This window comes from Bubalus kerabau, chromosome 17 (genome assembly GCF_029407905.1).
Source record: "Bubalus kerabau isolate K-KA32 ecotype Philippines breed swamp buffalo chromosome 17, PCC_UOA_SB_1v2, whole genome shotgun sequence".
NCBI lineage: Eukaryota > Metazoa > Chordata > Mammalia > Artiodactyla > Bovidae > Bubalus > Bubalus kerabau.
In genome coordinates this window covers 42467842-42480951 of record NC_073640.1, presented here as the reverse complement: position 1 = coordinate 42480951, position 13110 = coordinate 42467842, and the positions used below count along the sequence as shown (strand labels likewise).

General features: G+C 38.9%; 1 protein-coding gene across 2 annotated transcripts in view; it reads right to left on the bottom strand.

The window, feature by feature from the left end:
* Positions 1–13110, bottom strand: part of AP1G1 (adaptor related protein complex 1 subunit gamma 1) — an 81183-nt gene that overhangs the window by 53150 nt on the left and 14923 nt on the right. For both annotated transcript variants that reach the window (XM_055553672.1, XM_055553673.1), the window contains exon 2: positions 2086–2289. In XM_055553672.1, the coding sequence (XP_055409647.1) occupies positions 2086–2286 (201 nt within the window). In that variant the 5' untranslated portion in view covers positions 2287–2289. The remainder of the gene's footprint in view (positions 1–2085; positions 2290–13110) is intronic.

Below are 13110 nucleotides of genomic sequence, written 5' to 3'. Positions count from 1 at the left end.
AGGATAAATATTTCTTTCTTTTTCTTTACCAGTTTTCAAAATAATGAGTCATTTCCCTAGTATTTTCCAAAAACAGCCAATAACACTTTCAAATTTTTTTAATTATGATGAACTATTGATACAAACTTATTTGGCATGTTTCAACTACAATTACTACTTTTTTTTTTTTTTTGGCTGCACCACATGGCATGTGGGATCTTAGTTCCCCAACCAGGGATCAAACCTACCTCCCCTGCAGTGGACACATAGAGTCTTAACTCTGGACCACTAGGGAAGTCCCCAATTACTGCTCTTTTATTAAAGCTCAAACTTTCTCATTTTGAGGCAAGACAGCCTTCTCTCATGGCTACCAAATCCTTTCAAAATGACCTCTGTAGTTTCTCTTAAAAAATGCCGCCTAGATAGACTCGGAAAACATATTTTATTTAAATATGTCATAGAAATGAATCTTAGACATATATATAAAGTTCCTGTACAAAATGAAATATCACCAAAGTCTACCCTATGATTTTAAATTCAAGAGTTTGTCTTTAAAGAACAGCCTTAGGAGTATATAAATCTACTGTTCTCATGATGTGTTTTAACAGCAGCACTCTCTGAGTGGAAGGATTAGGAGCCTTTCCTCCACTTGACTATCTAACTTAATGTGTCTACTTAAAATCAACCAAAAAGAATACATGAATAGCTATCTGTTTTATACTAATTATGTCACATGCTATATGGATAACCACCTAGATCCATTTCTGATATGGCAAAAGCATATAATGTTTATTTATAGGAGACAGCTGTTGCTTTTGATTGCCTAGTATCTGGTCCTTTCCTCGGATATTAATACCTCAATTTTCCTTTGGGGAATTAACGCTCTCCCACTCTTAACCATGAATTTCTTGAGAGGCTGATCTTATTCCCTGCCCCAAAATGAGCATAAAAGTCACCCAAGTCAGCCTGGGAAGATTCAATCCCATTACTTTTTTATTTTAACTCAATGGTGCGGGTATATTCTTCCACTGAAGTTAGTGAGCTGAACAGAAAATAAACTGATGGCCATCTTTCCTGACAAATATGTCAAAACATTAATAATATTATTGTTGAATAATGCAAATATGGGTGGTATTTTTTCTCTTTGTACCTAGTGTTGCACATTCTTTCTTTTATTTTACTTTTTTTACATTCTTTCAATTTTGCAGTCTTTTCCTCAGAAAGACTACTTACCACACAATTAAATTTTCAAGTGAAATAAAATTTAATAGCATTCATAAGAATAAAAAAACAACCCACTACACCCTTCTCTGTAGCTCAATCTCCCTTACCATGTATAAAAGTGGAAAGAAGAAAGTACTTATCACCAAGACTATCAGGCCCAGACTGGCTGTATCAAGCAATATGTGTTTTTTTTTTTTAAAAAGAAATATGTGTTTGTGTGTGGGAGTGAAACAAGAGGCAGAACTGCACAGTGGCTATAGCTATCAAGGAATGAGGTTAAGGACAAAATCCTTAAATGCCATTACCTGGCATTCATCAAATTTCTTTTACTTAAACACAACTGTCAACAGTGTTGGTAGTGTTATAATATTACTGCACTGAGAAAATAATTAAGAAAACATTTAGTAAACTTTTCTTAAAAGTGTACTCATCATAGTCCAGAATATGTGACAGAACAATCACAACCTACCAGTTAATCCCAGTCAATCTTTAAACACACTGCCACCATCAAAACATACTCTAATCCACATAATTACAGAGATTCCCAATGGAAAAGACAACTGATGGCAATATCATGCCTTCCCAGGTCAGCAGCTTTCTCTCTCAATTCTACCCTCAGTTCCATAATAATAAGACTACTGGGACATCAAAAATATCCTGTCCTCCTTGACAGGAAAGACTAACAGTCCCTGACCTACTGACATTAAAATAAGAGTACCCTTGTTAGCCTGGAAGAGAGCATGGCAACCCACTTCTTGCCTGGAGAATCCCCACGGTCAGAGGAGCCTCGCAGGCTACAGTCCATGGGGTCACAAAGAGCTGGACTGAGCGACTAAGCAGAGCACAGCACCCTTTGCTAGATGTGGTCTCACCCCAGCCTACCTGTCCAAAGTGAGCAGGGTAGCCCAGCATGTGCATATATAGTAATTTTGCCACATTCCGACACCGGTATGTATTGTCTTCTTCTCTAAAAGATGACCGAATTGCAGCACACTCTTTCTGGATCATTTCTCGTTCTTCGGCTTGGGTTCGGGCTGTCCGGATGGTCCGGATCAGCTCCCGCAATCTGATGGGGGCTGGCATCCTCTGGATATAGAAAGACATTAAATAAAGATGTTCACATTCTACCAAAACCATATACACAACTTTCCACACACATTTCTGATTTTTAAGAATTTAAGACTTGTTAAGTCCAGTAATACAATGTTCCAGCAAAGCAATTACATACAAACCCCTCAATTCATTAAATTTATGTAAAGAACACTAATAAAAATGTTAAGTGGTAACTAAAGCAAAGTAAGAAATAAAATACACTAACAATGAAAAGTCTATCACTAATATCAAAATATCTTAGGAACTAAATCAAGCCAAATCTTTACACAATCCTTAAATTAACTAAAGGACCATGCCTAACCTTAAAGAAGATAGGTATTTTCTGCTCAACTGTCGTTAAACTCAACATAGTTCAACAAAGTATGAGATGAATACTGAATATCATAATCAAAGCTCAATTCAACAAAATAAGAGATGAGGAGAAAAGATCAAATATCAAATTTAAACACCTATCTGAGAAACATAATCATCTCAGTATATACTAAGTATTCTTTGAAAATGTGGCAGAAAAAAACCAATAAACCAATCTCAGCAGACAAAACCGTCAACTGAAAAACATGCACAACCTAAAAGCCGAGAATTATGTTTTATTAGTGAAGACTATAGCCCAGAATACAGCCTCTCAGATGGGTCTTTCAAAGAAATAAGAAGGAGCCAGGATACATAGGTTTTGCTGTGAAAAAATAACACACATGTAGTTGAACATCACAAGATGACTGCTAATCACAAAAACTGACATCTCAAAGTAACGATTTTAATGCTTTTGTATGTTTGACAAGATTCAAGAGTCTAGGCTTACTGAAATGATTCCTTTGATATATATCTTAACTATCCAGGGCCAGGATCCTATTTTTCTCCATCCAGAATTCCCCTCAAGGTGTACCATCAGGGGCAGCTGCACAGGCTGATGTCTTCACAGTCATAATATTCTGTGTTTACTGAAATGGCAGGCAACATTTTTTTGTCCAGAAGACTACTAGTGTCATGAGAAAAAATAAAAATTAACCCTGCACCCTAACCTTACACAATATACAAAAATTAATTCAAAATGGGACCCAGAAGGAAATCTTTGGAAATGTGGGTTAAACAATGATTTAATATATAAGAACAAAGCACAAAAGAAAAATTAATAATCTGGATTTCATAAAAATTTTGAACTTTTACCCTTCAAAAGATGTCATTATATCCTATCTTACAAAGGACTTGTATTTAGAATACATATCTTATAACTCAAAAATAAAATAAAATAATCATAGTTTAAAATGGGGAAAAGATTTGATTAGACACTTCTCAAAATAAAATATATGAATGGCCAACAAGCACATGAAAAGATGCTAATGTCATCAGTCAACAGAGAAATGTAAATTAAAACTATTAAGGAGATAACACTCTACACCCTTAGAATGCCTATAATTTTAAGCAATAATATAGAACAAATGAACTTTCACACATTGCTCACGGGAATGTAAAATAGCTCAAATACTTTAAAACAATTTGGCAATTTCATATAAATATACACTTAGCATATGATTCAGCAAATACACTCAGTGTTTACCCAAGAGAAATGAAAATATGTGTTCTCAACAACACATGAACAAAAATGGTCAAAGAAGTTTCATTTGTAACTGCCAAAAACTGGAAACAACCCAAATGTTCATAAACAGGTGAAGCATGACTGGCATACCCATATAAAAGTATACTTGTCAGAATAAAACAGAACCAATACACAACCCACAAGGGTCTCAAAAACATTCTGCTGAGCAAAAGAAGTAAGACCAAGAGAGCACATATTGTATGATTTCACCTATATGAAACCTTTAAGAAAGACACATCTCATCTACAATGATGGAAAAGAGATCAATGATTACCTGTGGGGAGAGGGACTGGACTGGGCAGCAAGGAAATCTTTTGGGGTGATAGAAATGGATGTATACACTTATGAAATTCACCAAAGTGTATACTTAAAATAGGTGCATTTTATTTTATACATATTATACCTCCATGTTAATAAAAATTATAGAATTAGACAATCATTACAATCACCTTCAGTACCTATTAGCTGTGGAATCCTAAACCAATCATCTTCTATGTTGCTCTAATCTAATAAACCCGTAGGATATCCCACTCCAATCAGTTCACTATGGTATCAATCCTCAAGGTAGGGATGGTACGTTAGGAATTCAGAAAAGTTCCCTAGGTATTGATAAGCTCCAGCATACCGGCCCTCTTAAGACTGTGTGTCCTAAACTACACAAAGCTACCTGTATAATGCCATTTTGTCATTTTTTTTTCTCAATTAAAGATCTGATTTACTCAAACATCTGAAAACATTCTACAATGAAAACTGTTATCAGATGCTGCCTGTACTATGCTATGGACCATGCACATACTGCCATACTGTTTTCAGAAGACTTGAAATGCCCATGATGGCAGTTTAAAAACTGTACACCTGATGGAGAAGGAAGACAATTTAATGTTTCATCCAGATCCAGAGGTGCAGCAAATCAAAGGACAGCTCCAATCGGCAAACAGATATCTCACAATGGTCTCCAAGAAGAAACAGTTGGCAACAGAGAGTTCAAAAGTGCTTCTTCAAAAGGTGGATGGTTCTCTAAAGTTTCAGGTTGCAACCCTTGCAGAAGACACTGACGCCCAACACACTGACTTTCAGTCCAGGAAACATAGGTCTTCCCGGTTCCATGTGGCTGGGGAGCCCCTACCAATCATGCTTCTGTGCTGTGACTAAGAGGGTCCTCTGGACCGGGCAGGGAGCAGGTGGGGTCGTGCACCGTCAGTCACAGTGGATGGCAGTGCAGAAGATGACCAGGTGACCATGAACAGGTAAACGTTCATAAACCCTTCTTCTGCATGAACAAGGTAAACGATGTCATAAACCTTCTCTGTCCCATGTGCCGCGATATTTTTCCTCGTCCATCTGCAGGTAGTTGCTGAAGTAGAGGTACACGACACCCACGTTGATCAGGCAAAACCCAGCTATTGCCAAGAAACCTCGCAGTGGTAACACTCCCCAAATGACACCTAAGACCACAGCAATGATCTGTCAGAACCAGTAGATCACATCTAAAAATTCATCCTTGTCTTCCCAGACCGTGTCGCTCCGCAGCACCTTGCTCCAGACAGGGCCCCATTGGCCTGCTGCCCACTGCTCATCCCCCAGACGCACCGCCAGGACCGGGCCTGGGGCGCCTAGGCCAATCTAAAAGGGATCTGGAATCGCAGGTCACAGAGCACGGGTCGGCAGTGGAAGCAACAGGCTCAGCGGATCAGTTCAGCGGCGCCCCTCCAGCTGCCTGCACTTGGCTAAACCCATTTTGTCACTTTTTAATAGAACTATTTGCGGGTTAATGTCTGTAGTTTACAAAGCACTTTTACGTTTATTATCGTCATTATTTCATTTGTCCCTTACATCATTTTAAAATAAGGATGGAAAATCACTATCCTCACTTTGCCTTTGAGAAAACTTGGTCTCAGAGCAACTATTCAACCTGCTTAAGGTCACAAAGCTGGCAAGTGACAGAGCTAGGCACTTGAACCTGGTATTAAGATGCAAGAAGTTCTTCCCAGTACTTCAAAAATAAATATTGTATCTATGTGAAATTATATGATTGCTAGGATTTGTTTTAAAATACTCCCAGGGTGGAGAAGGAAATGGCAACCCACTCCAGTAATCTTGCCTGCAAAAGTCCATGAGCAGAAGAGCCTGGCAGGCTGCAGTCCATGGGGCTACACGACTGAACATGCATGAGGAAGGTGGAAGGAGATGGGGTGATAGCAATAAACAAGTAGAACTAAAAATAAATAAATAAATAAAATACTCTTGGGGGAAAAACATCAAGGAAAGAGAAGAGGAGGGGGTAAAAATGAAACAAAATGGGCAAATGTTGATTACTGATGAAGGTATATGATGAATACATGACAATACATTATATTATTCTCTATTTTCTTGTGTATTAGAAATTGTTCATCACCAAAAGCTTTTTAAAAATCAAAAAGCTTCAACAAGGCATCTAAGTCCTTAAAATTTTCATAATAAAAAATATTAATAGAGGTCCATATAAAGAACCACTACTTTCACAATAATCATAAATATCAATGACTTTAGGACAAAACAAAATCTAAAGGCAAGCAAAACCAATGTACTACATACTTACTTTCAACACAGCTAAATAAACTAAGAAAAGTATAAAGGTATTACAGCTCTGAAAGATCAAGAACCAAATGTAAAATCAGGTGTTGACTGTCTAAAGCCCAGTAATTGCATTTTCAAAAAGAATCTTATTTACTGTTAACCTTAACTTGGTGTGTGGGGAACAAGAGACATCTAAAATCAATCAAGGGCTTCCCTGGTGGCTCAGTGGTAAAGAATCTGCCTGCCAGTGCAGGAGATAGGTTCGATCCCTGATCCAGGAAGATCCCACATGCCGCGGAGCAACTACGCCCACGCGCCACAACTACAGAGCCTGCATTCTCGAGCCCGGGAACTGCACCTACTGAAGCCCGTGCACCCTAGAGCCTGTGCACAGCAATAAAAGAAGCCTCTGCAAGAGAAGGCTGTACACCACAACCAGAGAGTAGCCCCCGTTCTCTGCTACTAGAGAAAAGCCCATGCGGCAACGAAGACCCAGCAAAGCCAAATAAAGAAATAAATAAAACTACTTTAAAAAAAATCAGTATCAATGGTAATACTCTGCTAGTAAGTAACTTCTCTCTAGAAGACCTCTACAAAGCCAACAAAGACTATCAGAAAAAGCCTAAATCTAGTCCCAAAATATGAGGGAAATCACAGAAGTTTAAGACAGCTGAGAGAAAAACAAGTTACCTTGATCAACTTCTCAGCTATCAGCCTCAGAGTCACAGAAATATAGTTCATGCCACTAGCTTTTTTCTCTAGTATTTTTTTTTTTTGCTACACTGTGAGGCATATGGGATCTCAGTTCCCCACCCAGGGATGGTCCCTTGCATTAGAAGTGTGGAGTCTTAACCACTGGACCACCAGGGAAGTCGCAATGCCCCTAGCTTTGTAAATGCTAGGGGGAGGAAATGGAGGATTCAGGATGTTAACTACCTCGTACAAGGTCACAGAATTAGTCACTAGCATTACTCATATCTCATGATTCCCCCATTCAGCACTCTTCCTCCAATACTAGGCTGCCTCTAGCTTAGAGAAACACAAGATTTTTTTTCCCTTGGGCTGTGACAACTTACTACTACTTGATTTCTTTCTGTATCACAAGAAAATATCTTAATAGGTGTCAACTGAAAAAATGCACGACGTAAAAAGTTGAGAACTATGTTTTATTTGGAGAATTACTGAAAACTATAGCTCAGGGCTTCCCGGGTGGCTCCGATGGTGAAAAGTCTGCCTGCAGTGCAGAGGACCCAAGTTCAAGCCCTGGGTCGGGAAGACGCCCTGGAGAAGGAAATGGCACCCCACTCCAGTACTCTTGCCTGGAAAATCCCATGGATGGAGGAGCCTGGTAGCCTGCAGTCCATGGGGTCGCGAAGAGTCAGACACGGCTGAGTGACTTCCCTTTCACTTTTCACTTTCATGCATTGGAGAAGGAAATGGCAACCCACTCCACTGTTCTTGCCTGGAGAATCCCAGGGACGGAGGAGCCTGGCAGGCTGCCTTCTATGGGGTCACACAGAGTCGGACATGACTGAAGTGACTTAGCAGCAGCAGCAGCAGCATAGCTCAGGGCTTCCCTAGTGGCTCAGATGGTGAAGAGTCTGCCTGCAGTGCAGGAGACCCAAGTTCAATCCCTGGGTCGGGAAGACCCCCTGGAGAAGGAAATGGCAACCCACTCCAGTATTCTTGCCTGGCGGAGGAGCCTGGCGGGCTACAGTCCACAGGGTTGCAAAGAGCGGACATGACTGAGCGACTTCACTTTCACTATAGGCCACGGATACAGACAGATCAGAGGGAACCTTCCAAAGAGATAAGGGAGGAGTCAGGACATATGAGTTTTGACCGGCGGGAGGCAAAAAAACCAAAAACATGTAATCCAACAAACATCACAAGATGACTGCTAATCACAAAAACCAGACATCTCAAGTTAATGATTTTAGTGCTTTTCTGTGTATGTGAAAATGCCAGAGTCTGGGTTTACTGAAGTCATTCCTTTGATCCGCATCTTATCTGCCAGTATTCTCTCTTCTCCATCCTGAATTCCCTTTAGGGTACACCACCAGATGGCTGCAGTAGCAGCAGTGGCTGACGGCTTGATGGCAGGAAACACTTGTTTACTGAAACTTTTTTTTTTGGTTTACACAGGCATGAATGAAAAAGTAAAGGATTTAGTATATTTCAGAATATATTCTAAGAACAAAACTAAACAAAAAGTTCTGGTTCCAGTGAAAATGGGAGTAAACAACACTCCATGGAGTCCTGCCTCTCTCCTTCTGAATGGAACTATAAATCCTAGAAAAAATACATGCCACAGCTACCTGAGGACTCTGCAAAGCAAATGACAGTGAGCAGACTAGAGAAAGCAAGAGGAATTTGAAGCTACATCAAACTGGCAAGAAGCTGTCATTTTCCTCCAGTGTTGCTCAGCTTGTACCCAAGGGAAGCCCCAAATCTGGAAGTGCTCAGTGGGTACAGAGAAGAAGTTCTAAGAAAAACCCTCTCCTTCTCAGGAGCAGGAAAAGAAAGATAAAGGACAAAGGAAGAAATTCTGTTTCGTGTTTTCCTTCCCTCTCCCCTGCCCCGGGGTAACACCGCTGGTGGCTGCTGCAAAAAAGCAATGGCAGTGCCCTCCAGGCAGGCGCCTAAAACCGGAAAAGCAAAACTCCTCTCGACCAGAGGAGCTGAGACCCTACGAGCACGCAGTAATCCCTCCCTATCCTCTCACTGCTTGACGTGAATTCACCAAGAAAATATAACAATTCCAATTGCAAACATACTCAACAATAGTGTTAAAAAATATATGAGACAAAAACTGACAAATATGAAAGGAAAAATAAACAAATCCTCAATTATAGTTAAGAGACTTCACCATGTTCTCCAAGGATAAAACAAAAAACTTGAATGATATTGTTAACTAACTGGATCTAACGAATATCTACAGAACACCACAACCAACAACAGAATGTACATTCTTCTTAATTACAGAACATTCACCAAGACAGACCATGTCCTAGACCATTTGGGGGAAAAAGTTAGGAAATTCCATAGTAGTCCAATGATTAATACTCAGCGCTTTCACTGTCTGGGGTTCAATTGCTGGTTGGGGAACTGAGATCCCACAAGCCACACAGCAAAAAAAAAAAAAGTTAATAAAGTTAAACGAATGGAAATTAAAAAAAAAAAAAAAAAAAAAGGCCTCTGACCATAATGGAATTAAAAGCTAACTGGAAAACTCTCCATCTACCTCGAAATTAAACAATACATTCCCAAATAATGCATGGGTGAAAAAGGAAGTATCAAGGGAAATTAGTAAACATGCCGAACTCAACAAAAACATAAACACACATCAAAATCTGGGTTATACATTAAAGCAATGGTTAATGGGAAATGTATAGCATTAAGGACTTACATGTCAACAATCTAACAACTAAGGTTCTACTTTAAAAAAAAACTGGAGGGAATTCCCTCGCAGTCCAGTGGTTAGGACTCCTTACGTTCACTGCTGAGGGCATGGGTTCAACCCCTGGTCAACCCTGGTCAGGGAAGTAAAGTGAAAGTCACTCAGTTGTGTCCGACTCTTTGCAACCCCATGGACTATACAATCCATGGAATTCTCCAGGCCAGAATACTGGAGTGGGTAGCCATTCCCTTCTCCAGGGGATCTTCCCAACCCAGGGATCAAACCCAGGTCTCCCGCATTGCGGGTGGATTCTTTACCAGCTGAGCCACAAGGGAAGCCCAAGAATACTGGCGTGGGTAGTCCATCCCTTCTCCAGAAGATCTTCCAGACCCAGGAATCGAACCGGGGTCTCCTACATTGCAGGCGGATTCTTTACCAACTGAACTCTCAGGGAAACCCCCCAAAAATGGAACGCTTCATGAATTTGCGTGTCAGGGAGCTAAAAAGTAAATAAAAATAACCGCAATGAACTACAAAAAAGTAAACACTACACAAATCAATGAAATTAAAAACAAAAAAAAGTCAATGAAGCCAAAAACTTGTTGTTAAAAACAATCAATGAAATTGATAAACCTCTGGCCAGACAATAAAAGAGAAACAATACAAATTACCAATACTAGGAATGAAAGGAGATATTATAACAAACATTAAAAGGATAATTAGGTATTAGTATGAACAACTTAATGCACATCACAACTGAACATACACATGCAAAAAGAGAAAGAAAAAAACCTGAACCTTGACCTAACTCTCACACCTTATTAACTCAAAATGGATCCTAGATCTAAATATAAAACATACAACTATAGAACTTTTAGAGGACATAGGAGTAAACCTTCATGACCTAGGGTTAGGCAGAGTTCTTGGAGGTTATACCAAAGGCACAATCCATAAAAGAAAAAAAAATGATAAAATTGGATTTTATAAAAAATACACAACTTTTACACTATGAAAAACACTGTTAAGAAAATGAAAAGACAAGTTACAGACTGGGATATTTGCAAATCACGTATCAACAAGGGATGTGTATTTATCTAGAACACAGACACAATTCTCAAAACAGTTAAAAATGGACACTTTACCAAAAAGCTATAAGAATAGTAAATAAGCATATTTAAAAGATGCTCAACTACATTAAGCATTAGATACCAATTAAAACCACAATAAGATAACTTTCTTGCCTGGGAAATCCCATGGACAGAGGGGCCTGGCAGGCTACAGTCCATGGCGTCACAAGAGTTGAACCCAACTTAACAATTTAACAGCAACAACATACACCTACTCGAATGGCTAACACACCAAGTGCTGGAGAGGATGCAAAGCAACTGGAACTCTCTTTCACACAGCGCTGGAAGGCAAGCAAAATGGTACTGCCACTCTGGAAAACAGTTTGACAGTTTCGTATAAACTTACAACATACACTTACCATACGACCTAGCAATGCTACATCTAGGAATTTATCACAGAAAAACGGGGCTTATGAGGGACAGGGAACTAATAGGTGCTCTACTGAGCTAAGCTCCATAGAAGTACCAAGCCATCTAGAAAAGAGATCCTGAGTACCAGGTTGAAAGGGAGTGCTTTTCAAACCCAGGCAGTTCAGAAAGGGTGCCTGTCAAGCTACAGCTATTTTGGACTTCCAAACAAGTGAACTGAGACTAAGAGGGTAATGCTTTAAATACATGGAGAAGGCCAAGGACAAATCTTTAAGAACTTGTATTTCTCTTTATTTCTACCTAAGATATGTAAGAAGGTCTATTCTAAAAATTGAGAAAAACAAAATGTCATGTCTATGTTTTGGCCAAGGCACCAAAAGGAGGGAGTCACACCACAGGAACTATGCACTGGAAGCAATAGTAATTGAAGTCAAAGAGTTACAAGTGAAGGAAAAATTACTGGGGAAGAGAATTGGGCCCAGTAAGCTAGCCTCTCCTCTTGCCTGCTCCCCAAGTCTTCTTACATTAATAAACCTTAGCGACTATGGTTTTATATTTTGAATAAGAAACTTCTTAAATTGTTCAAACAAAAACTCTTAACATGTTGAATATCCCTCAGACACAGTGTCTATAAAGAAAAGAACAGATTTAAAAGAAATGTTAGTGCAAAAACAGTAAAAAGAAGATCCTAGTACTTAACCACCCTTGTTGGCCCAACTACCTACAGCAAGCCACTTGACTTCTCTAAGCCTCTCTTTCAGCAGTAAAATAAGGGTATTGAATAAATACTGAATACTGAAAACTGAAAAATTAAAATAAAAAATAAAGAGTATTGAATCAGCTTTAAAAATCTATGAGAACAAATATTTAATGATCATACTACATATCATTCTATTTTCAGTCTATTTTAAAAGCATCATTCTTTACAAATCAAAGGTAGCCTCTTCAATTGACTGCTTGTACAGTCAGGTAATTCTGTACAAGGAAAAAATAAGTTAAACCAAGCTTTAATAATGAGCAAAATATTATATACTACACTTAACATTAAGTTTGAGAATTCTGAACTGAGAAAGCAGCAAGATCAAGGTCTTTAAACAGAAAATGAACAACAAAAAAAGTTGAATAGCTGAAGGCCCATTTATAAAACAGAGACTACAATATCATAAACAACATCAACACATCAACATAAGCATCATTTAAATCCATTTCAAAATGGAAAGGGAAAATGTAAAAAATACAGAATCAGAAGTTAGCTTCATGTACCTCTTCTTTTTCTTCCTTGTTCAATTCACTTAGTCACACTACCCCAGAGATGACCTAAGTAACAGGGAAACATGTTATACCAGTAAGTGCCAATCACTCATTGAACAAATATTTGCTGAGCCTTTGCTATGCCAGGCATTGTAATAGGTGCTAGGGACTGGCAAGGACATAGCCTCTATCCTTAAGATCTCAAAGTCTACTGAAGAAAACAGATTTTTAAATTCCAGCCACATAATAAAAGGCAAAAATTGCTAATCAATGACAGGACACTGTATTTATGATAAGCCAAATATTGTCATGGCCAAACTAACTCAATATATGTAGACATTTTTTTCTTTTTGAGCAATTTCTGAATCAAACAAATCCAAAATCCCATACATATATAGAAAGAGGTTTGTAGCACAGTCGTTTATTCACTCAGTCCTGTCCGACTCATTTGCAACCTCATAGACTGTAGTCTGCCAGATTCCTTTGTCCATGGAATT